Source organism: Tympanuchus pallidicinctus, unplaced genomic scaffold (assembly GCF_026119805.1).
Source record: "Tympanuchus pallidicinctus isolate F22 unplaced genomic scaffold, pur_lepc_1.0 scaffold11, whole genome shotgun sequence".
In the NCBI taxonomy this organism is placed as follows: Eukaryota; Metazoa; Chordata; class Aves; order Galliformes; family Phasianidae; genus Tympanuchus; species Tympanuchus pallidicinctus.
In genome coordinates this window covers 1,037,708-1,062,455 of record NW_026294627.1, presented here as the reverse complement: position 1 = coordinate 1,062,455, position 24,748 = coordinate 1,037,708, and the positions used below count along the sequence as shown (strand labels likewise).

Below are 24,748 nucleotides of genomic sequence, written 5' to 3'. Positions count from 1 at the left end.
GACATCTACAGCTAGAAAGAACAGACTTGAGTGACTACAAGGTTTCAGTGAACATAGTAAAGCTGATATTGGGAGGCAAAGAAATAGCTATGTTCAGACTTGTTTTGTTGGAAAAATTACCTCACTTTCACCTCTCTTTCAGCTCTGCGTGGAAAATGGGGAAAAACAGAGAGGTTCAGGTAGAACTACAAGATTTGTGAAGGGTTAAGACACCTCATGAAGCCCTGGGTCCTTGGAAAGGCTTTGTTGCCTCTCTAGTCATCAGTGTAACATGATGAGACTAAAGAACAGCCTGCAAGAGCTGTTTCAGGGACATACAGAATTTTCTCTATCTGCACCTAGAGCGTTCAGCCTTACAGTGGTGAGAGCCACAGGATTAGATGCTAAGTGGATCTGGGGGTGCTCCCATTGAGCTTGTCTTTTCTGGTGAGTGGATGATGTTCCTAGGGAAGACCTTGCTAAACGTCATCCCACAGAGGTCTAATCTGGGATCTCCAATCTCAGGAATTGCCAGCTATTCAAAGTATAAGTATCCTCTCTACATAGAACAGATTGCTAATCAGTTAGACAAATAACTAAAGGGAGAAAGGACTGCAGACACCAAGGCAGACTATTTCAGTAAAGTAGCCTGGGGTGGGTGTAGAATAATGCATTAGATGCACGGTTGGTTGATTTGGTTTTCAGCACTCTTTTTTATATTTCTGCAAGTAGCTCAAGGAAGAAAGGGCAAAGCTTATGCATGCTGCAGTCTGTCATTTTGTGAGTGCATCTGAAACCCAGGGAAATGGCTCTGGTAAGTGAAACCACCAGTAAATAGAGGGTAATCTACTCAATGTGAAAGACAGAAAGGTGTCAGTGGCTGGGCAGTAGGTAGAGTTTCCAGCCCAAGACTTTAGCACCCCAAACCAGGACTGGATTTTCAGTCCTTGGGCAGAACTGAAAGCTTCTGAATATATGGCTGTGCTCAGAATAGATGAGCTGTTAGACCAATAAAACCTGGACAGGCTGGAAAGTTGGATGGAGAGGAACCTGATGAGGTTCAAAGAGAGAAAGTGCTGAGTCCTACACCTGGGGAGGAATAATCATCAGTACAGGTCAGGGGCTGACTTGAAATGACCTCTGCAGAGAAGGACCTGGGTGTCCTGGTGGACAACTGCTGCCGTGAGCCAGCAGAGTGCCCTTGTAGCCAAGAAGGCCCATGGTATATTAGTGTGCATTTAAAAAAGTGTGGCCAGCAAGCTGAGGGAGGTGATCCTGGTGATCCTCCTGCTCTGCTCTGCTCTGCCCTGTGAGGTCACATCTGAGAACCTGGTTTAGCAGGGAGTTGGACTGGGGGATCTTCACCAGTGCTTCCCAACCCCTTTGACTGTGATCACAATTCCGTGATCCTGTGATTCATCTCATGAGCTCTTCTCACTGGTTATAGAACAATAGAGTGTTTTGGGTTGGAAGGGACCTCTAAAGATCTTTTGATGCAACCCTTCTGCCATGACAGGGACATCTTTCCCTTACTACATCAGGTTGCCCAAAGGATAAAACTGGTCAGGATGGTAATGGCCCAGCTATAGATGCAGATAAGGTTGTTCCTCCTGACCCATCTGAAAAAACTAACTGACCAGAGCCCAGAAGTGTGAGCTGCTTGATACACAACTGACTTTACTGCAAGTGAGTTATTTCCAGGAGCTGAGAATCAAGGCACCGTGAGATGCCAAAGTGGTGATCTCTGAGTGTGAAGTGATATAACAGGCAGCAAGGGGAAGGAATGTGATCCTCTGTGCCTTCCTCCACCAGAAGCTGCAGGCATTAATCACAGACTGTGATGACAGCTCCAGGCTGTGCCATGCTGTTCGCCTGTGAGCAAAACAGCCATAGGTATCCAAATCCAGCTGCAGGATCTTAAAGCCTCCTTAGAGGCTCTGCAATCCAGTACTGATCTCCTAAGGGAGTTACCCAAACACTTTTGCATTTCAGATTAGGACAAGAAAAACCATTCCCCTGAAAGTTTTATTCTAAATGTATGTTCAGCTGTACTGAGTGAGGGGGCAAGAGTGCAACACTGTGTTAACATAACATCTGCATGGGACAGTATTAAAGAGTCATCGGGTCACCAAGGTTCGAAAAGACCTCCAAGATCACCCAGTCCAACCACCCACCTATCACCAATAGTACTCACTAAACCATGTCCCTCAACACAACATCCAAACGTTCCTTGAACACCTCCAGGGTTGGTGACTCCACAGAGACATCGTATCTGAGTGAGTCCCAGCCAAAAAATCAGAGCATCGTAGGATCATTAAGGTTGGAAAAGACCTCTAAGATCATCACAGTCCAAGTATCAACCCGTCTCCACCATGCCCACTAAACCACGTACCTCAGTGCCACGTCTCCATGGTTTGTGAACACCTCTGGTGTCAGTGACATCACCACTTCCCTGGGCAGCCTGTGCCAACGCTTTACTACTTGTTTGGAAAATAATTTTTTCCAACCTGAGCTACAAAGGTGCATTAGAGCAAGAAACCACAGAAAACTCTCTACTCTGAAAAGTCAGAAAATCAATATTTAGCCCCTGTATACTTCTGAGAGTAATCAGGAAACAGGCATCAAATTTTTAAGCCTCCAACAGGAAGCTCAATAGATTTACCCTGCATTCAATCCCTACGAAAAGCCCAGCAGGTAGAGGAGTGGAACAAAAGACCTGACCTTTTCTCCCTCTCGATGCTTTCAAGAAGCCAGAGCAGAACAAAGCATCACTGAGGCATCCGATCCCAGCTTGCTGCAGAATGCTCTGCACAGCCTCCTGAGGAGGGCAATTTTCTTTTGTGCACTAGCCTCTACCAGCCACGGAGTATTTTTCAACAGCCACAATAATTAATCAAATAAAGTATCCTGTGGCAAGGTGTAATTTCAGCATAATCCAGACCTAGCAGAATGAGTCAGTCCCAGCACAACGCTGCACTAGCAGATTGTCCTAAGGATGTTTGCAATTTGTTTTCATCTCTTCTTTATGTACTCTGTAGATGAATTTCCAGTTCTGCTAGGCTCTACACATGGGAGCTGTCACAGAACAAGAACATATGAAAAATGAAGCCTGTATTTGACCCTGAGGGTGATTCAGGACACTAATACGCTGTCGAGGCTCTCCTCCTTGGAACAGGGCTTTCCTGCATGGTGCTGGGCTGTACTGGATGTCCCCTTTCTGGTCCTGAGTTTTACTGGGGTCTCCACAGATCTGCTCCTTCAAGGACTGCTCAGCCCACACCACTAACAGAGCAGGGTCTACATGCAGACATGGCAGTGGTTAACCTCAGACAGATATGTTTTACAATGAACACATGGATTTGAGAGGAGATTCATGTGTGGCATGTCACTGTTTGCACCACATTCAGGAGGCAGCAGCATTCTGATCCATCTGGGCTCTGCCAGCTTTGCAGCTGAACCACAGTCATTAGCAATTAGCTCATAGGAGAGTTTGATCTCTTGGTTATATTGGTTAAGCAGTTATAAATTTTGTGTCTATAATGTGAGAACAAAGACAAGTCAGTCAAAGAAATGTTTAGAATGAGAGGTAATGGCCTTAAGCTGTGCCATGGGAGGTTCAGGTTGGATATTAGGAAAAATTTGTACTCTGAAATAGTGGTTAAGCATTAGCACAGGCTGCCCAGGGAGGTGGTGGAGTCACTGTCCCTGGAGGCGTTCAAGAATCGTGTAGGTGTGACACTGAGGGATGTGACTGGTGAGCATGGTGGGGATGGGATGGGGTTGGACATGATCTTAGTGGTCTTTTCCAAACTTCATGATTCTGTGATTCTATTATATATATCCCCCATATAGAATGATACACCCTTTATATATACACCTGAAAAAATTATACACATATCCCAGCCTTCTATTATTCACTCTAGCTGGGTCATGTCATTATGAAGGAGGTCGTTCTAGGTGATGTCAGTGACGTCCTTTTCCCACCAGCTTTCTATCTCAAGAACCAACTATGTCCAAGTCACATGGCAGCATAAAGGGCAGTGCATCCATAGCAGGCTGGAACCAGGACCCCAGAATAAAAAGGGGGTGTTAAGTGACTTGTCCTGTAGGAATTTGTTCCTGAGGTGGTTTCAGGCGGATTTAGGCACATGGGGTCCTTCTAAGACCAATGAAGTACTCCCTTTTAGACCAGGCTGTATATAGATAGAACCATAGAATCATTAAGGTTGAAAAAGACTGTAAGACTGTCTAGTCAAACTATCAGCCCATCCCCAACATGCCCAAAGCTGCCCCTCAGTGCCACATCAAGCCTTTTCTTGAACACCTCCAGGGATGGTGACATCCACCTGGGCTGCCTGTTTCTGTACAGCAGAATTAGGAGTTTGTCAGACTAATTGCAGTTCAATACCTTCATTACTGACCCTCTGCTATTTATTTTCTTGCTATAGAAAAGTTCATTAAAGAGAGCCCTCACCGCATCCACTAGTACAGTAATCACTCTTGGTGAGCTATGTTATTCACTCGTGAATCTCTGACAATTTACAGAGCAGGGGGATGATGCTGTCCTCATATCACACAGAGGGAAACTGAGGCACAAAAGGAGGATGTGACTGTCCCCAGGGTCATGCAGGAGGCCATGGGCAGAACCAGGGCTATACTTCTTGTAGACACCAAGTCTGTGCCTGACTCCAGATCAAAACATCTTTAATAAAGGCAGCTTCCCTTCTTTTCTCTGTCCTTCAATTGTCCTAATAAGCAGCCTCTGTTCTTGCTGCTCCCTAATGGTCTGTCCTCGACTGCGTGACCTCCCTCACTCCTGTTCAATTAGTGCAGGCTGGAGCGAGATCTTACAGTCCTTCACAGTTTTCTTTCAGCAGGAGCCCCTTATTGGGCTTTTCAGAAATATTCTCCCTCTGCCCTCCCCAGCACCACTCTCTTGTCTCTTGTGGGGCTGGAGAAACTCAGAGTGAGCCTTTTGGAGAGGCTGGGGTCACTCTCCAGGTGCAGCTGGTATCAGCAGGATTAAGTGAGTTCAAATGAGAAGGTACCAGCCCTGCATTACGCTGCTGAGACACCTGATGACTTCAAAGGACATTTTCACAGAATAGTAGAACCATCTGGGTTGGAAAAGACCTTTAAGGTCACCAAGTCTGACCTATCGAGTTTTGCTTGAAAAGAAACTTGATACAAACCAAGTAGAAACTCTGCTCTGCTTTTTCCGGGTGCCCTTGATGCAAGCCATTTTACTAACAGCAATTGCCTCTGCATCCCTCAGGGCACCTTGAGGCAAAGCTGGAGACATCAGCCCTGTAATAGCCCTGCTGAAAGGGGACAGACGCTCCCTGACTCATTGGTTGCAGATGCAAAATGCTGTGTTAATTTTGCAGCTGGGGAACTTGAGTCAAAGGGGCTGTTCATTGCTCTGTCTTCAGGTCTTCGTGTTTTGGTGGGACGTGACATTGCTGGGTGTGCTTTGGCACGTGGGATGCTCTGTGCTCTCCAGGGCATCACCTGTATGAGGTGAAGCTGTGCTTGGAGGTCTTTGTCAAAGCATAGGTTAGATTAAAGGGCAGAAGTGCTAGGTGTTGCAAAAGGCTGAAAACAGAAAGGCAGTACATGCCTAAGCAGCCTGGTTGAGCCACAGAACTGGAGGCTCCAAGAGGTCAACTGATTTTGTTCTATTCAAAGACCATCTGGTGAAGAACAGTCAGAAATAACTCTAGAATTCCTTCCATCGGCAGCACTGCTACCAAAGCCTCATTTGCATCCAACAAACTCCAATCCATATGATATCCTGATGGCCAACAGGACACAGTCCCCTCAGGCAGCCTTTCCTGCAGATGAGATACTCAGAGCAACTGAGCAACTTTCTCCCCACCTGGTCTCTCTGGTGTCCGATGAGTGCTGACACCACACTGCAGGGCACAAGTTTTCACCCACGCCTGCATGCAGATTGTCATGAAGCGCCTAGGAACTCAATCTCTTTGCAACTGCTCTGTCAAATTTGGACTGAAGTTGGCCAACAAATTCTACCATGATTACGTGACACATCTGAAGAGACAGGCAGTGTGGCCATACAAGCCTTGCTTCCTATGGAAATTAGACTAGATGAACCAGTCAGCTCTAATCAGGGACTTAATTTATTCCAGTTTTAACAAGCTGCTCCACTCACACCCTTGTTTGCAGCACTTTGAGAAATCCCATCAAGAAAAATGATAGCTGTTACTATTTGTGATTTGCTCCCATCTTCATGTAAGAAATGGGTGTTGCTGGAGACACGCCAAAGCCTTTTCCTGGTCTTAGTCCAACGTTTTTCTTAATATCCTTCCCAACTGCTGAGCTGTATGGTGGAAGACAGAGTCTTGTTTGCAATTCCAAAGAGTGGTCTGCTACAAAACAGCTGTAGAATCATAGAATGGCTTAGCTTAAAGATCATAGAATTAAGGAATGGGTTGGATTGGAAGATTCCTTGAAGATCATCTAGTTCCAATCCCCAAAAAAGGCACTGAAAGAGATCCAGAGGGTTACTTCTGAAAACAATAAGGTTGCTCAACCAGCTTTTTCTCTCCTACCACCCCATTCTGTACCAGAACAACAAACCTGAATGAAGAGCAGTCATGATAAGCCCCGTTGGGGCATCCCAAGCTCATGTGGCTCTCACATAGACTTGGCCAAGATCACGGGGTGCTTGCTTATCTCTTATTTGGGTACAGATGAGACACTTAGCAGTGACGACAGCAGCATCTCAGTGCCTTCCTGAAGAAACACCCTTAGAAACTCTCCTCCCTTTGGGACAAGGACCTGCTCTAGCATCCACAAGCACTGTGGTATCAGAGACAGAGCTTCCTTCACCTTGTTGTGCTGCTGAGGAGTAATTCCTTCTATGGGAAGAGCAGTGTTCTCAGGGTATACCAGAGTACACAGCAGATTGGGCTGATCTGCTCATTAATTGTTTATAGACTGCCGTGTGCTGCTTTACCGAATTACATAAAAGGTCTAATAGCTCCTGCCATGGATCCTGACCCCTGGGCAGGCTGTGCCAAGGCACCCCAAGTGCTCAGGGATGATCAGCAGTTCTGAAAACCTGCAGAAACCACAGGAATTTTGTCCATCCTTTTCCAACTTAAGGATGCAGTAGCACTACCAGCCCAGTAATTCTGGCAATATGAAGTTTGCATACAAAAACAAAAACAAAAAACAGCAACAAACCACCAACAAAATAACATAAATACAGTTTTGTCTCTTTTCCTATGCTCTATTTTCCAAGCTGCAGCACAGAGGCAGACCACAAAAGTCTGGGTTGTCCTGGCTCTGTTATCCCTCTGTGATGAATGGCAGCCAAGACCAAATGGGAAGGGTCTTAATTACTGTGCAGTGATTAAGAAGTGCAGCTTCTCAGTGGGCTTGAGAAAGGCTCTTGGATGGGGATTATAGGTAAAATAACCCCATTTATTTCTCTAGATTGAAACCTTCTGAAGGCTGCAGGAGAGAGAAACTCAGTGCAACACAATGCAAACTCAATGTTCTGGAGTTTGCTTCAACAAAGGGTAAATCTGCTGGCCTTGATGGCACTGATCCAACCAAGCTGAGGGATAAGAGGAAGCAGAACAGAAATAGTAGGGACAGCACAAAGGGCAGGCACCACTAATGCTGGAAAACACCCTAAGACACAGATGAGGAGGTAGAGGTTTGAAGCACTGTGTACAGGTTTGCAGCCCAACCAACTACAGGATGCACATTCTGTATCCCTCTGTCCTAATGTATGAAGTGGTCTCATTAGTGGCCCTTTTTGAGGATTCTTCCAATCCAACCCATTCCTTAATTCTATGAAGGGAATGGGAGTGTAAGGAGCTGCAAAGGAAGGGAGGGGAATGGAGGGGAAAGAGGGGGAGGGGGCAATGACTGCTACACTGGGCAACATACAACAGCCTGATCCCCAAAAGTAGGTTTTGCTCCCAAGTCTAGCCCACCTGAGTTTCATGGAATCATTAAGGTTGGAAAAGACCTCTAAGATCACCAAGTCCAACCCCAACCCATCCCACCATGCCATGTCCTTCGGTGACCATGTCCTTCGGTGCCACATCTCCACAGCTGTTGAACACCCCCAAGTATGGTGACTCCACCACCTCCCTGGGCAGCCTGTGCCAATGTTTGACCACTCTTTCTGAGAAGCAATTTTTCCTAATTTCCAACACTGTCCCTGTACTTCAGCATTTGCAATTCCTTCTGAAATGAAACTTGTTTCATAGCTGTAACCTGCAAACCCCACGAGATTAAACCATAATATTTCTAAAAGTCTTTTACAGCATGTCATCGACAGCTCCCTTCATCCAGGCACTACAGATACATTCTCTTTCTGATAATTACACTCTGCCAGTCTTCATCTTGTGCCCATCCTCTCTCCAGTACTGTGAGAATTCCTGCTCTATCTTGCCATAAAGTCTATATTCAACCTAAACCATAAGTTTCAACTCCCTTCAAGTATCTGGGCTTGTTTCAGCCTGGAAAAGAGAAATCTCCAGGGAAACCTCACTGTGGTCTGCCAGTACTTGAAGGGAGCTAATAAATAGGAGGGGACCAACTTTTTACACGGTCTAATAGTGATAGGACAAACGGGAATGGTTTAAACTAAAAGAAGGAAAAATTAGGTTAGATGTTAGGAAGAAATTCTTTATTCAGAGGGTAGAAAAGCCCTGGCACTGCTGCCCAGAGGGCAGAAAAGCCCTGGCACTGTAGCTGCCCCATCCCTGGAGGTGCCAAAGGCCAGGCTGGATGGGGCCCTGAGCTGGTGGAGGGCAACCAGCCCATGACAGGGGTTGGAACTGAATGGGCTTTAAGGTCCCCTCCAGCCCAAGCTAATCTCTTTAGGATGGACACAACTCAGTCAGCAGTGCTGAGAAGTGGGGGTGTCCCCAGAGACTTTTGGATTGTGATTTTTGCCTATATATTTGTCACTCTGTCTATTGAAATGCCTGTTTTCCATTGGATTTCTGCACATTGTTCATTGCTGCTCTGCAAAAGAGGAACAACCGCGCTCTGTTCTGTCCTGGCATCTCAGCACTTTGCAGAGCAGAGGCTCACATTTGGTGCAGTAAGGTTTTAGAGTGCTCACTGGGGATGGTTGGTACACCAAGCACAGGCACTGCTGGGCAGGAGAAGCTTTTTGCCTTGGGGACCCAACAGCACCAAAGCACAGCTCATCCCACACCAGATTCTCCCCATACATTGCCAGCAGAAAGCTGCACGTCCTGCCAGCCCCTTGGTACAGTGACACTCATCCCATTCCTCTTCCGGAGCAAGAACCATCTGGCTCTGCTCCTGGCAAACTGTGAAAGTCAACATTTCTCCTTTTACCCTCAAAAGGAACCTAGAGAGGAGACCTGGCAAGGAGCAGAGGCAGCAGCTTCTACCTGACAGCAAGATTTTGGTGGAAAAAATACAAAATCCTGCCTGGGACTGACAGCGCCTGCAGCCACTTGTCCCCTCTGCCCCTTTCTGCTGTTCTGCTGTTCCAGGAAAGGCTTTGAAAAAAAAAAAAAAAAAAGAAAAAAAAAGAAACCCTATGAGCTGACAATACCTTCATTAATCACAGCATAATCCTTTCCATGGCAACCCAAAGGATTGCGAAGTCACAAGTTAGCAAGCGTAAGAGGGAAACACTGTACATCAGCCCCTGGTCCGTGGAAACTTAATAGAGGGCAAGACAGATCGGCTGCTTGGAGGGGGGAAAACCAGCTAGAAATGACGTTGCCATAGAGAAGGGCTCGTCCCTGGGCCTGATTCAGGTCTCGTTAATGTTGGGTCAGTGGGGGGATGATGGAACTCCATGAAATTATGCTGGTTGTGCTCCCAAGAGCTCAAGAACAGACTCTGGCTCTGCATGTTGGCTTTACAGAAGCTTTCAACAAAAAAGTTGAGTGGGAAGGAAAGAACACAGCTCACTACAACCACAGCTTTGATGTTGAGCATTATTTAGGCAGCTGTGTTTGGAAAGCTGCAAGCTCAAGGGTTGCAGTGCAACAGGTGACAACAACTTGAGCATCAATCTATGGAAGGGAAGAGCTGTACTGTTTTGAGTCTGTTTGTCCCTGTTCTGCTGTCCTCTGGAGATGCAGGACAGTGGGGATCTTGCACAAGGTTTCACACGAAAGCAGATTTTGGCTGAAGCTTTACCAAAAGCTTTTTCCCATATATTCACATCACCACAGCTGGTACACTGGGATTCCCTCATTCTTGGGGACAGAGATAAGAGCTGAAGCATCCCACAGTGGAGAAGGAGGGGAGAGCTACATCATCAATATCTCAAGGCAAAGCACAGATTAACCCCATGGAGTTGGTCTTTGGACCAACTATGGAGAGACTATGGGGAGAAGCATACTCCCAGTAATGCAATGACCTGGGGCTGTGAGACCACCACCGGGCCCTATGCAGCCATACATGAGCTATGGAAGACCAAGAAATCTTAGATCCACAGCTCTTTTGCCTCTTAAACTCTCCCACCATATTGCCTGCAGGATGCATCCACCATACACACCAATTTTCCTTGAGATGCCAAGAGATGCTGGCTGCACCTTTTTAGGATACTGTGGCTGCATCAAGGAAAGCTTAGGGATCTTACTTTGTTACCAAACCCATCTGAAGCAGCACAGCCCCTGCAAGTGACATCCCATTCCCAAACTGGGCAGTGAAATACAAAGCTTTGGGGCTGGAGCAGAACAAAGAGAAGTAGAGGTGTCCCCAGGACCGGTGGGGTTGGGGGACACCTGAGATCATTGTGCCACTGACAGTACAGCAGCACCACACCCCCAACAGCCCCTCCCCATCTCTAAGCACACCCAAACGTCTCCCAGAATATGAAGGGGACGTGGAAGGAAGAAGGGGATCCTTCAGACCCCAGCACAGGAGGGGAACAGCCCCCACCTCACCCAGCTCAGCTCTGAGTGACCCGAGCTAAATTAATCAGCGCCAAGCAATCAACGAGGCACTAATCCGTGCTGCAGGAGCCGAGCTGCCGGCCATTCCTGGCAGGTGGGGAAACCCCACACCCACCTCCCTCACCCCTTTTCCAGGTTCGATCCGGGCTTTGCGGCGGGGTCGCTGGAAGCGGACCCCTCTCCAACCCCACCCCACTGCAACCTTCCCCCTCAACCCCCCCTCCCCAAGCATCTCCAGCCTCCAGCCGTCTTTTTCCCGACTGCAAACCTGTCGCTCCATTTCTCCTTACCTTAACGGGGCATGGCCGGGGTCGGGGGTAAGGTTGGGGCAGGGGAAAGGGTTTTGTGCCCAGAGCGGATCCGCGCTGCCTCCCGTACGGAGAGAGGGCAGCCGCTGCCCTGCCCGCTGCTGAGCCTCTTAGCGGGGGAGGAGCCGGGTTACAGCCAGCCCCTGGTGTGTGTGTACGTGGGTGTGTGTGTCTGTACGTGTCCAAGACACCTCCAACCCGGGGACAGGGCGACCAGTGCGCTCCCGTGCATCCCCGTGGCCCCGTAGGTCACCTCCTGTACCCCCGGGGCTGCCCAGAATGGTGGAACCCACGGAGCTACGAGCTCCGCAATAGCAAAGTTCTGGTTTTTCAGAGTCCTGATGGCTTCTGAGGCAAAGGGATGACTGGGAACACCTCTCAATACCATGCTGGGGGCACATGGATGTGCAAAACCAGGGGACCTCATCCAGGTCCCCTGGGATGCTGATGGAATCAGAATTGTAGTACCACAGATTTGTTTGAGTTAGAAGGGAGCTTTAAAGGCCATCTAATCCAACTCTCCTGCATTGAAACAGGGACACCCACAGCTTCATCAGATACTCAGAGCCCCATCCAGCTTGACCTTGGGTGCCTTGGAACATCCACCACCTCTCTGGGCAACCTGTGGCAGTGCCTCACCACATTGATCATTAAAAAAACCTTCTTCCTTATAACCAATCTAAATCTCTTTGAGTTTAAAACCATTTCCCTTTGTCCTAGTCCAACAGACCCTGCTGAAGATTCTGTCCCCTTCTTTCTTACAGTCCCCCTTTAGATGTTGAAATTTATATTTGAATGCACAAACTGGTAAGCTTGTAAATATGGAAAATGGGGAAGTCAGCAGAGAGAAATGGTTGAAGACCAGGAAACTTAGAGCTGAGGTTGTGTCAAGAAGCTTAACTCTGACCTGATGACTTCATGCCCAAATCAGGGCTGATGTCTTTTCTCTTTCCTGCTTTTAATTGTGCTGAGAAACATCCCCAGAGCTTCTTACTGAATACGAAGCCTGGCATTTTATCTCATAACTGTTGCAAACTACACCTTGGTTTTACAGCATAGCACACAAAGTGTTTCTAAGCATCTCTTGGCAGAGAAGCTGAGCAGACCTGGAGCATGTTTTTGGTTTCTGTGGGCCTTAGCAAAAGTGGGCTCTACAAGCTTGGATATTAATTGCAAATGGTACCAGTGCCCTCTGTGATTCTTCTTCCTTTCATAGAAATATGCCCCAAAATGTGAGATGGTGTCTGAAACAGTGTTCTCCTGGGGGTGGCTGAATTTTTGGTGATGACATGGAAATAGAGCACTATGAGAGAGTCTTGTCCTGCAGAGGTGCACCAAGGAATTCTGCTCAAAACATAGGAGAAGCCATGTTGTGGCCACCACATCCCTTACTAAGCCCTTAGAAACTTCTTTAACAATGTCACTGTTATGGGTCACCAGCTTATCCCTGAGTATTCAACGCTGAGGATGTTGGCCAAGGACATGGCACCACCTCAGCAGCTCTGAGGGACAGCCATTGAACCCCTAGATGAGAGCACTGTTGCCTCTGCAGCCATTCTTACTGGTAATCCTCAGCCTGCTCAAGTGGCAGGAGGCTCAGATCCATGCTGGGATTACTCTACATGAATGCTCAAATGGGAAGCTGGAGGCTAAAGGGGATCCAACTCTGAGGAGAATTACACCCAGGAGGGGAGTAAACCGTTCAAAAGGGCTGACAACAGCAGGACTAGGGGAAATGGATCCAAGTTGAAGGAGGGAAGATTGAGGTTGGATGTTAGGGGGAAGTTCTTTACAAGGAGAGTGGTTAGGCCCTGGAACGGGCTGCCCAGGGAGGTTGTGGATGCCCCGTCCTTGGACGTGTTCAAGGCCAGGTTGGACGGGGTCCTGGGCAACCTGATCTGAATGTGGATGTTTGGTGGCCCTGCTAGGCAGGGGGGTTGGAACTACATGACCCTTGAGGTCCCTTCCTACCCGGGTGATTCTGTGATTCTGTGTGATTCTGTGTGAGAATTAGCATTCCAAGCCCATCTTGTGGCTATGGTGGTTCATTTCATCTCAAAGGTGCTCATGCAGGTCAAAAGGAGGCCCCAAAGTGCCCTTTTTATTAATTTAACATTAGTGGGCAGAAATCTGCAGGAGATGACAGTGCTGGAGGGATGAGGAGATGTTGCAGGAACCTTGGGAAACCTGGGCCCACTCCACTCCCTATTGCTGCTCTCCAATTATATACACTGTTCCAGTGTCGCCATACTGATTTGCTTTTGGCCTCACAACAATTCCAGCATCCCTACCTTGCCTACCTGTGTTGGTGTACACCACTTGAGTGCCATTAGCACAGTTGCAAAGCAGCCTTGGCTCTCAAGCCTCACTGTACTAGCAAAACCTCAAAGCCAAAGCCAATGTTGGTGTGGAAGCATGCAGGATGATTTTTGGCTCATCCAACCTTGCATAGGCTTTTTTTTTTTTTTTTTTTTTTTGGATTTTTAGCTATGCACCAAACAAGTCTCAGGGAAAACAGAGAAGTTCCCCAAAGTTTATCCAAAGGAGCTATAAGAAACCCATCCCTAGAGACAGTCAAGGTCAGGCTGGACATGGCTCTGAGCACCTGATGGAGCTGTAGGTATCCCTGTTCATTGCAGGGGAGTTGGACCAGATGATCTTTAAAGGTCCTTTCCAACTCAAATGGCTCTATGATTCTATAATGTGCAATCTGCTCTTTGTGCAATGGGCAATGGGCTCTTTGTTGAGGGAAAGCCATCCAAAATCATATCTTCCTCCTGCTTTGCCCATAATCTTACATTTTTTATTATTCTTGTTGTTATCATTTTTCCCAGATTGCAGAGATTTTTTTGAAGTTAATGGAGACTCAAAAAGAAATAAGAAACCAACCCCAAGATCCCTGCGCTGTGATGACTTTGAGATAAAGCGAGTTGGAGGTGGTTACTCTCCTCCTTGGCTTTGCCCAGTGAACATGAGGGTAACCTTGCACAAAATCTTCACACATTTGCCCAAGGAGGTTGTGGATGCCCCATCCCTGCAGGCATTCAAGGCCAGGCTGGATGTGGCTCTGGGCAGCCTGGTCTGCTGGTTGGCAACCTTGCAGATAGCAGGGGGTTGGAACTGGATGAGCTCTGTGGTCCTTCTCAACACAAGCCATTCTATGATTCTATGAACATTTTGCTTTGCCCCTGTCTCAGAGTTAACAAAATACATAATTTGAATGGAGTTCAGTGAACCAAGCCAACAAATTAGGTTCTGCAGAGCCACCTGGTGTCCGTCAAAAAGCCTTCTGGAAGAACACAGCAAGTTCGGAGGCAGGGAGTCTGAATAAAATATACACAATTTATTTATAGGAGGTTTACAGCTGTACAACGTTGGCCTTCAGTTCTGACCGCTCGCCGATCTTGTGCAGCGGGACACATCGGTGCCTTCGGAGATGAAGACAACTCATAGCCTGGTTTAACACCACCACATTAAAAAAAGGGGATTTCATGGAGTGTAGTGACAGGCTACTTGCAACCGATGCAGTGATTAATAAAAGAAACAGAAAATTAATCAGAGACACCCCACACCACTTAGTTTAGTGGGCATGGTGGGGATTGGTTGACGGTTGAGACTCGATGACCTTAAAGGTCTTTTCCAACTTTCATGATTCCACTATTCTATGATCTATGGTGGTGGGAAGGGGAATGGAAAGTCCTCATCAGGTTTGCCCCTCCCCTCAGATAAAAAAACAACTGGAATACATCCATTTACTCTATTCAAAGAGAAAAGGCATTGACACGAACAGCGGCATTTCTATAACTACCTTCCTCAACCCACTCTACAAACAAGACCAAAAAAAAAAAAGAAGTTAGAAAAAGGAAATTTTCCTTCATCCCTTGGAAATGAAGGGGGAAAGAAAGCTTTTGCTCTAAGTTTTCGACAAGAAAACGAAATAAAAAGAACAGAATTATTATCAATATTAAGACATTTTGGTCCTGATATGGTATAACAATTGTTATTTTCAAGAAGGTATCGAAAGCTGCCTTTCATTATGGCTTGATTCTCTGTAGGAAGGAGGGAGGCTGGCCATGGGTATCAGGGCATTACTGCTCCCCAGCAAGCTTCAGTGCCACTTCTTGGGGATCACAGCACGGTTTGGCAGGGGTCAGGGCACCTGGGCCAGGTGGCTGTGGTCTATTGAAGCTATGGGCAGCCTGATTTCCTGAGAAAACATGGCTCATGCAAGCACACCAGCTTCCTCCATCTGGTGCTGATGGTGCAAAATGCCTGTGGTGCTCCTGTGGTGTTCTCCTTCAGCTGAATGGCTCTTCTCCCTCCAAAGCATTCCTAGGCGTCCCTTTCATCTGTCACTCCTAAGACTTAAATCACAACTTTTGGCCCCAAAGTCCTTCTCCCACTTATTTTCATTGATGAATCTTGTGCCCAAAATCAGGATCTAATCAAAGGAACTCTGAACTGTGCTGGGCAAAGTGAAGAGTTTGCTTCAATTTTGGGCTCAAAACTTCCCTTTATCAAAGCAGCAGCATCTGAGCTCATTCTGCACAGTGCCACTCTCATTCGGGTGATGGCAACAAGATTTGGAAGGTGTTCTGCACAACAGGAATAAGTGGGACCCAAAAAAGCATCTTGTGGGTCACTGCCTGCTGCTAAGCCCTGGAAAACAAGACCTAAGAAAAATGAGCAATTTGGTCGAAAGTCCAGTGCTGACCCACAACGGCTTAACAACTGAAGATGTGGAAGGAAGAACAGCCTGCAAAAGCAGGTGAAGTTATCCTTAGGGACATGGTTTAGTGGGGAAATATTGGTGGTAGGTGGACAGTTTGAATTTAAAAAAAAAAGTTCTTTACGGGAAGCATTGCATCATGTGTGCTCCATTCTCCTAGCAAGGAGCTGACTGCAGAGGATCTGCTGGTATAGTTTATATGAAGCCAGAGTCTGCCACCCAGTGGAATAAGGAAGAGAAACTCAGGATTACAGCAAACGGGAGCATGGTCTTACACACTTCAGGACTGTGCTCTGTACCTTTGTACCAAGATGTGTTTAGGCTGTGCTTGTGGACTGGCTTTAGCTCTGTGCAACCCATCAATAAACTGGAAACTGAATGTGGCAGATGAATGTTAGAATGAACTGAGCATTCATTGAGTGCTCCCCTCCTTTAACATGAGCTCAAGTTCCACAGCGTTTGGGAAAGTGAGGCACTGAAAATGATGCTTTAGAAATCAGTATGCAGCAGTGAAGGCGATGTCCACTGAACAAAGCTCCTCATGTGTGGGAACTGATGCTCCTCATCCATGAGATCTGATGCTCTGGCCTTCAGAGGAACTGTTCTTCTCTTACCCCAACACTGAATACACTCAGGAGACAACTCAGGTATGGGGTTACAACTCTGCAAAAGGTAAAATTCAGGCTCTATGGACGACAGAAAAAAAGCAGTAGAGACAGCAGGCACAATGGCAGTTTGAGAGGCACAGGCAGGAATCGAGGCCAGACCAACTCAAAAACATAGCCCTGCAGAACAGTTGACTAACCAGAGCTGTTGGCATTTTTGCATCCTTCAGAATAGGCAGCTGAACACCAGGAAGCACTGCTGTGCCACACGGGTGATGGAGTCCCCACACAAGCTGCTCGAAGAGGTTGTGAGTTCTCCTCCTTGGAGATCTCCAAAAGCAACCTGGATGTGGTTGCTTGGCACCCTGCTCTGGGTGTCTCTGCTGGGACAGGGTTGGAATAGATGGACCAGACTTCCAGCCTCAGCCATTCTGTGATTCCGTGATTCAGGACAGTGAACAGGGACTGAACAGGACCTGGAATGAGACAGCAGGTCCCTACAGTGATGGAGCCACTAGTCTTGCTGACCTTGTGGATTCGGGATTGTGTGACTTGCTCTAGTACATTTCCCATTCAGTTGCTGTGTGCATATCAATAAAACACCCCAAGAGCCCCAATTTCTTTTTCCCCTTCTGCTTTGCTGACGTGCCTCCTTGGATAAGCAATTAAATGCCAGTTCATGGGCAGAAGACTCCTCGTGCACTACTCTAAAACCAAGCAGACACATTGAAGATGCACTGAAGCAGCTGGTGGGACCATGGTGGCCACACGTGTGCGTGGTGACACGTGTGTCCCAAGCCTCGTGTAAACATACAGCACCTGGACATCGTGCTTTGGCTGTCAGGACACACAGCGTGCCAGCAGCAATCCCACGGGGTGCACGGTGGTGATGGGGCTGCAGAGGATGCCAGTAGAAGGATCGTTGTGGTTCCCCAACAAGGCACCATTTTTTAACATGGAAAACACAAGATTGGCTCCTTTGAGTGGAATGCATGCATAGTTCTCCTACACTTGCAGGTGGTAGATAGGCTGTGTGTATATATATATGTGTGTGTATGTATATATGCATATATATACATATGTGGCACTAGAGGAGAGTCCTTGAGTACTCAGACGTTGGTGAGGATGTTACTGCTGAGCATCCTCACAGCAATGGTTCCAGGCAGATCATTTGATTTTCTGTTCCCTCTGTCCTGGAGGTGCAGTGTGTGCACGGTCTGCTGGTCGCTGGGATCTCCCTTGAGTGCCACTTGACCCAAGAACTCATCGCTTATCAAGTTGTGGTTCCAGATCTGAAGAAACAAAACAAAGGCAGATCCTTAAGGGATCCAACCAATCTCTCCCACTTTGCTTTGCCTGGTGCAGCCTCACCTCAAGCCCCCAGATCACTGATACCTGAACAATGATGGGTTTTCCTGGCTTCTTGCGGTAGAAGAGGCCTTTCACATCAAACTCTGGTGACACTGTGTCTTTCTTCACTGCAGAACGAACCTTTTGCCCTTCGCACTTTATTATCACATATGGGTCAGCTCCTGGGGAGATAAAAAGTATATTATCCTTATTTTGTGTGTCCTGTAATTTCTCAGAGCCCTTTCCCAGGGGCTGCATGCAGCAGTTTTCCTCCAAGCCCCACCAGAAGAGATGGATATCTGCCAAGAAGTGCATCACACTCCAGATGATGTCCACGAGGCTCTGCTGATGGGCTGGGGCTTACCCTGTTAGGTGACATGGCATCCAGAAAGGAGTTGGTGATGGAAAGCTATGAAATGGCCACCTCTTCCCTGACTTCATATTCTATTTAAGCCCTCCTTCATCACTCTAAATTCTCCTTGCCTTTGGGCATGGAAGACAGCGATGTGCTCACCTCTCCCTTACAGGATTTACTGAAAGTAGATGAAAATAAAGCCATGGAGAAGAGATCTGGACTCACAGAGGTTGTTTCATGTAAGGAAACACCAAGAAGAACAGACAGAGCCTGCAAAAACACACTTGCTTCCACTATACTTACACACTCTAGAACTGGGCTTGGTTTTACTTTAAGGTCAGAACCAACTAACTCAGTGTGATAATATGTTTTCACCTCTATTCATAAATCTTTGGCACATCTTCTATTTCTCCTAGACTGAATGAGACTCAAATGCTGCAGAGATTTTATGTATAAGGGCTACTGCTGGGTTAAGAAAAAATGCTGGGCTATCAAGGTGATGAGAGACAACACGAAGCTGAGCCAAAATTAAGTGCCAAGTTGTGCTGAGGTAGAAGATCCACAAAGGGTCTGGGAACTGGGAATATTTAGTCAGAAACTAGTGGCAGAACAGAGAACCTGAGAATGGAATTATATTTAAAAATACTTATAAAAGATGATGATGGTAATTAAAGCATTTGCTGTGAGCAAGATTTCAGGGAAAAGACAGAAATGCCACAAAAGAAAAGGATCATCTGTAGTAGCAAGAGACAAAGGGAAGAGAAAGATGGAGCACTGAGGGGCAAAGAGGTAAAATGGGTGGGATCCAGAAGGGATTGAAGCAGGCAAAGCTGGTGAGTGGGAAGCCAGAAGGTCAGTAGGAAAGGAAGGTTATAGCAATATCCCATCTGGAACAAGATAATCGTGGGAACAAGCAGGCAAAAATGATGGGAGAGGTAATTACCAAATCCAAAGACTATGAACTCATAGCTGGATGGTACCTGAGCTTCTAGGACAGAGAAAATGTCCCTCATTAGACATCACTTTTCCCTTATGAAACAAGTGCAGGTTCTGGGAATTTCAGTAGAGAATAAGATACTGCTTTGGAAATGTAATTGTCAGATGCATTTTCCAACCATGGATTTTAGTGTCTATGATGGAAACACAGACCAAGTGCGCTTTTTTGTCCAAGGGGAGCATGGGAATGAGGAGAAATGAACCACCTCCTCCTGAGAGCCAGGATTTAAGATCACCTTTTTGTTTGCCAGACCACCTCCTCTCTAGCTTGTTGTGTGCAAGGATCCGGATCCCCCAGCAAAACACAGCTGCATCATTTCACAGCTGTTTTTCCAAACCAATCTCTTCTTTTGGGATGTCTCATAAAATCTTCATGTTCCATAGCGGGAGCCAAATTCCAGTTCGTAAATCACTGTTTCTGAAATGGTGTGGAGGAACTAGGCTGGGAGATACGAGAGATACCATTGCACTGGAAACCATTGAATAAGCAGGCTGGTGGTGGTGGGAGCTGAACAGCTGGAACACAGCTGGGAAAAGCCATTCCCAGGGAGATCTTGCTGAAAAAAAATATTTTATGGCTCCAGAATCCACATACACCCATGGAAGAAAATGTTTTTGTGAACGGTTCAGAAACTTTTGGCTACTTTGCTGCATTACTACAGGCACACTGAGTATTGTGAGTAACCTGAGGAAAAAAACCAACCTACTTAGGACAAAACTCTCACTCTGAGCTCCAGTCATGATAAGAAGACTCCCTTTATGGTAGGTGATAAATAAGATGAAGACTACACCACAACATCGACCATTGCTTATCTGTCCTCCCATCTGAAAGGCCTTTGAATATGATTCCTAAATTTTACAGCTGCTCATACTTAGGAGGAAAGCCTGGAAGAGTACAAGACCTCTGCCAAAGGCTCTGGGGAGGTTTTGGGAGGATCTCCCAAGAATTATTGCCGATAGCTTAAATATAACAGCACATCATTTGCCCAGCAAGATTTTCCATGGACTTTCTCCTCCTCTGGTGCTTGAACCAGATACTTCCATTGAAAAACTATCTGAGGACACAAGAATTCCCAGCAAGCCCTCACTTCATGAGACCACCTCTCTCTTCTCCCTCTGAAACAACCAACTCCCCGTCCCTCTGCGACTGCACAGTGGGCAGAAAAGGCCATTACCTCCTTGGGAGTCCTGATTCTTGAGGCCAGCTGCGGCGAGGACGTGGACCTGGGACACCACTTGAGGGTACCCGCACATCCCACTCCAGCAGGTGTGTGGTGGCTCATCCAGTGTCAGCTCTCTATTGGGGAGAAATGTGTAATATTTGGGATGTGCCCAGCCTTACCCGACGGGCAGGCCAATGAGTTTTCTCTAGTAGGATGGAAAGCCTATGCACCATCCACTGGCAGACTCTGCTCCCCACTCTGATCTCCTTCTCACTCAAGGGTTGAGATGCTCTCCCATGTCATGCTTATAAGCAAAGTGAGAACTTCTCCATATGTCTTTGTCTCTTGGACACCTTTAAAAGGAAGCCAGACACCAGCTTTGGACAAGTCTATGGCCAATTCCAGTCAGGGCTACCATGTAAAAAAAGCAGAAAGCCCTCTCCAAAAAGTCAGTTCCTCCTCACCATCACTGCTCTTGTTTCTTACCGGCAATCTGAAGGCACATCTGTGAAAATCCTGAGAAGAAACTCGCCTACATGACCAGGGTCAAAAGTGGTGGGAATGATGACATAGCGGCCTTCCTTCAGGTCTGTCCTCAGGAAGACGCTGCGGGAGTTGATGTAAATGGAGCTGGCCACCTTCTGCTGCAGGGTGTGCATCCGGTAGTTCCTGTTCAGCTCCACCTGGGGAGAGAGCACAGAAGGACAGTCAGCAGGACATCACTGAGGAATTGTATCAGTTACCAGATCAGGGGACAGCCAGCAAGAATTGACTCCACAGTGATGGGACAGCTGGAATTAGGAGAACCAGCAAGGCGGTCCCAAATAAAATTTGAGGTGCCTCTCAAAGCTCTCTTGGCTCATAAACTCATCCTCTGTTGCACTCCAGCTTGACAGTGGTTCACCACCACGAAACACGTGATCAAACTAGCGTACTTCAGCATTCAGAGGAGACAAGCAAACCACTGCTTTCACCTAGGAAATCCTGTCTATGCTGACCCTATTCATTTCTGAAATCTCTCACCATTGCTACAGGATGTGCTGAATACACCCATGGGGCACACAGAGTAACAACTAAACACATCATGCCAATGGTCAAGCAATGCTAGGATAGTGCAGCACTAAGGAACTTCCTGAGGGGATGCAGGCTAGCATGCAGGACCCACAGTTTACCTTATGGATATCAAAGCCTATGGCTAAGTTCTCTCCTTTGCCCTCTTTGCGACTGGTCCTTTTTGGCTTCTGCTGGATGGAGATCAGCACTTCATCTTCTGCCTTCTTCACATCAAATACATACTGGAAGCAAACAGAGGAAGATGAGGAAGACAGGAGCATTGGGCATGAATGGGGGCAAACCCATCTTTGAATTCTTCTGCAGAATCCAAGGAGTCTAGATGCTTGTACCAGAGCACTTCACCCCTTGCAGTCTGCCACACGTCCTTCTATAGAGGACTTATTCACAAAGACCTAACAGTGAAGTTAATACAAAGCAGGGAGCACAAAACAACTCTCCCACATCCCTGATGACGGCTCCTACAATGGAATGGACCATCCTTTATGTGCTTATTGGATGAAGGACTTAAAAGAGCTTGTCCCATGTTACTGAGAATCTTAGTTCAGAAGGGGACAGAGGAGATTGTTTCTAGAGGAAAACCATACAGCAGGGCCTTTTCTGAAAGCCCAGAAAAGCTAGAAGGAAATGGCCCTATAGCCAATAGATGGAAATGCTTCCTAGCCTTGACTGGCACCAATTAATACCCCTTCCCTGTGGCACAATTTGATGTTTGGATGTTTGTTTGTGCCAAGCTGCTCCACCTGGATGCCTATTAGGAAGGGTAATGTTAAGAGAGTTGGCCTGGATGCTGGTCACACTCTGCCCAGGGTTCTCAGTTCAATAAAGGTCACGAGCACATCAAAAAGATGAGCACAGAGCTCTGATGGTTGTTTTGCCCTTTTAAGTCCCTGTAGGAGACTGGAATCCTTGGAAGCAAGTGTGAAGGCTTCTGAATATCTTCTGCTAAATGACTCACTTGGGGATTCTGCAAAAAGGTGTCCTTGTGGTTGATACAGCCTCCACTGCGGTTCTTCAAGGGATCATCACTTCTGGTCCATGCCCCGTGTAGCACTGCCTCCTCCCAGGTCTTATGGATGCTGAGGTAGGATGTGTTGATGAGACGGCACTTGATGATGTCTGTGAAGTATCTACAGAAATCTTCAAAGGTCATCCTAAGTTAGAAAGGACAGAGCTGGGTTATGCTGCTTTGTTTTCCTGAGCAGCATGGTGCAGGGAGATACTCATAGAGACTGTGGATAGCCGCTGATACCAACAAAAGAGGTGGAGATACCCTTCTCCATGCACACAGCAAATAGTTCATTTTTTCAAACAAAATGGTGGTATGTGTTGGAGTGATAGAAGCAAAGCAATTGCTCCTCCTGCATGTATGGGCATGTGTGGTACTGATCTATGTACCTGGTGAGTTGGTTATGCTCAACACACTTCCAACAGGTTTCTAGTGCCCTAGTGAAATGGTTTGGAACCAGTGTGATACTGCGCAGCTTGCAATCCTAGGGTCATGACCAGCCAAAGCTAATATCCATGGGCAAAAGGAGATGCAACTGAAAATCCTATAGCTTGAAAGGCCATTTGCTCTGGTTAGCCACTTGAATGGTAATGACTGAGATGCTACAAGAGATGGGAGGACTGTGAACACTGTCCATGGTTGCAGCCTCAGGAAGGACTCACCAGAATTCACCATCATCTTCTACTGTCATCCCCATCTTCTCTCTTTCACTTTTGCTCACTTTCTGCCACTCTTCAGAACTGTGGGAAGAGTGCAGAATCATCACTGTGAGGGCAAGGGGACATCAGCCCTTGGTTTTCCATCCCATCCCATCCCATCCCATCCCATCCCATCCCATCCCATCCCATCCCATCCTATCCCATCCCATCCTATCCACAGATGTCATGGCAGTGGTACAGGCTGACTCTTTTGGGTGTTATTTTGGCTGAAGTAAGACTGGGAGTAGAGAGATGAGCTACAGCCATCCTTCACAAGAGTGAAATGCTGATGATTTCACCACAACATCCACCAGAACCTCAATAACATCTGCAAGCTCATATACCCTCCTGCTGTGTCCTTCCAGGACCAAAAATACATCTACCCAAATGAAACAGTAAGTTTAGGAAACTGTTTGAAGCAGCATTCCACAACTGCTTATGTGTTATCATATGGGTGTAGATATAACCTCAGGGCTTGCTCTAGGCAACATTTTCCACCAAAAAAAAGTGCTACTGCTGCTTTTCCCACTCACGTGTCACTCCAAGGGCCATTCCACTCTCGTTCACCCCATGGGTTGCGCATGCGGATCATGTCCAGCTTCTCTGACTTGAAGAAAGACAGCAGGCCATGGCCCAGACGGACCTTTCTCACGTCAGTCACGGCGTATGCATGGCCCTTCACCAGCCCACAGGCCAGGCGGGCCTCCATGTCTGCTGCTGACGTAGCCTGGACAGGAGGACACAAGAAGAAGAGCACCAGTGCTCAGGGACAGAGAAAGCTGCCTCATCAGGAGTATGTGACCTTGTATTAGGTACTAGATTCATTCCAGTCTTCACCAGTTGCAAGAGGTCTCTGAGCTCCCATGATGTCCCATAAGCAATAATGCTCATCCTATTGGTTATAATGGAAGATTTGAAATGCAGTGTTCATGAAGATGTTCACATACAGATATGAAAATGTTTTTTGTTTTTTTTTCCTGAAGTAAATACTCTGATAGTATTCAAAGGCCAGTAGGATGAATCTGCACTCTTGGACATAGCAATGAGTAATAAGGAGGGTTGGGCTGAACTCCAGGATTGAGTTCACAGAATCACAGAATCATTAAGGTTGAAAAAGGCTTATAAGACTGTATAGTCAAACCATCAACCCATCACCACCATGCGCACTAAACTACATCCCTGTGCAAGTTCTTTTGACATTTATATGAAAATGTATGAACCCTTGGCCACAGTTCACTTGATCTAATTTAGATGCCTCCAATAGGCTTGGATAAACAGCATCCTAAAATGTCTACTCCCATAAAACCATGATCATGCAGGCAACGTTGCTTACTTTGATGGAGCAGCTGATGAGGCCTCCACGGTTGTGCACTTTCAACACACGCTCAAAGAGCAGGTTTCGTTTGGCTTCATCGGTGGTGTAGTCCCCTTCAGTCAGGTCAATAGGTTCAGAGACTCCACCAGTAAAGTCTACCAGAGCATCAGCTGTGTTGCCTCCATCCAGGGCCTCGTAGCACCCTGACAACCTAAAAGAGGGTGATAGGGATGGCA

At 47.0% G+C, this 24,748-nt stretch overlaps 2 protein-coding genes across 4 annotated transcripts in view; both read right to left on the bottom strand.

The window, feature by feature from the left end:
* MYO7A (myosin VIIA) overlaps window positions 1-11,339 on the bottom strand; it is a 96,632-nt gene extending 85,293 nt beyond the window's left edge. For both annotated transcript variants that reach the window (XM_052669335.1, XM_052669345.1), the window contains exon 1: window positions 11,204-11,339. The gene's annotated coding sequence lies outside the window, so the exon portion shown is untranslated. The remainder of the gene's footprint in view (window positions 1-11,203) is intronic.
* Window positions 11,340-17,566: 6,227 nt separating this feature from the next.
* The window catches only part of CAPN5 (calpain 5), a 47,597-nt gene continuing 40,415 nt past the window's right edge, over window positions 17,567-24,748 (bottom strand). For both annotated transcript variants that reach the window (XM_052670895.1, XM_052670896.1), the window contains 9 exons: window positions 24,531-24,723; window positions 23,731-23,924; window positions 23,162-23,239; window positions 22,449-22,644; window positions 21,592-21,714; window positions 20,906-21,102; window positions 20,432-20,553; window positions 17,951-18,087; window positions 17,567-17,847 (listed from right to left, as the gene is read on the bottom strand). In XM_052670895.1, the coding sequence (XP_052526855.1) occupies window positions 17,665-17,847; window positions 17,951-18,087; window positions 20,432-20,553; window positions 20,906-21,102; window positions 21,592-21,714; window positions 22,449-22,644; window positions 23,162-23,239; window positions 23,731-23,924; window positions 24,531-24,723 (1,423 nt within the window). In that variant the 3' untranslated portion in view covers window positions 17,567-17,664. The remainder of the gene's footprint in view (window positions 17,848-17,950; window positions 18,088-20,431; window positions 20,554-20,905; window positions 21,103-21,591; window positions 21,715-22,448; window positions 22,645-23,161; window positions 23,240-23,730; window positions 23,925-24,530; window positions 24,724-24,748) is intronic.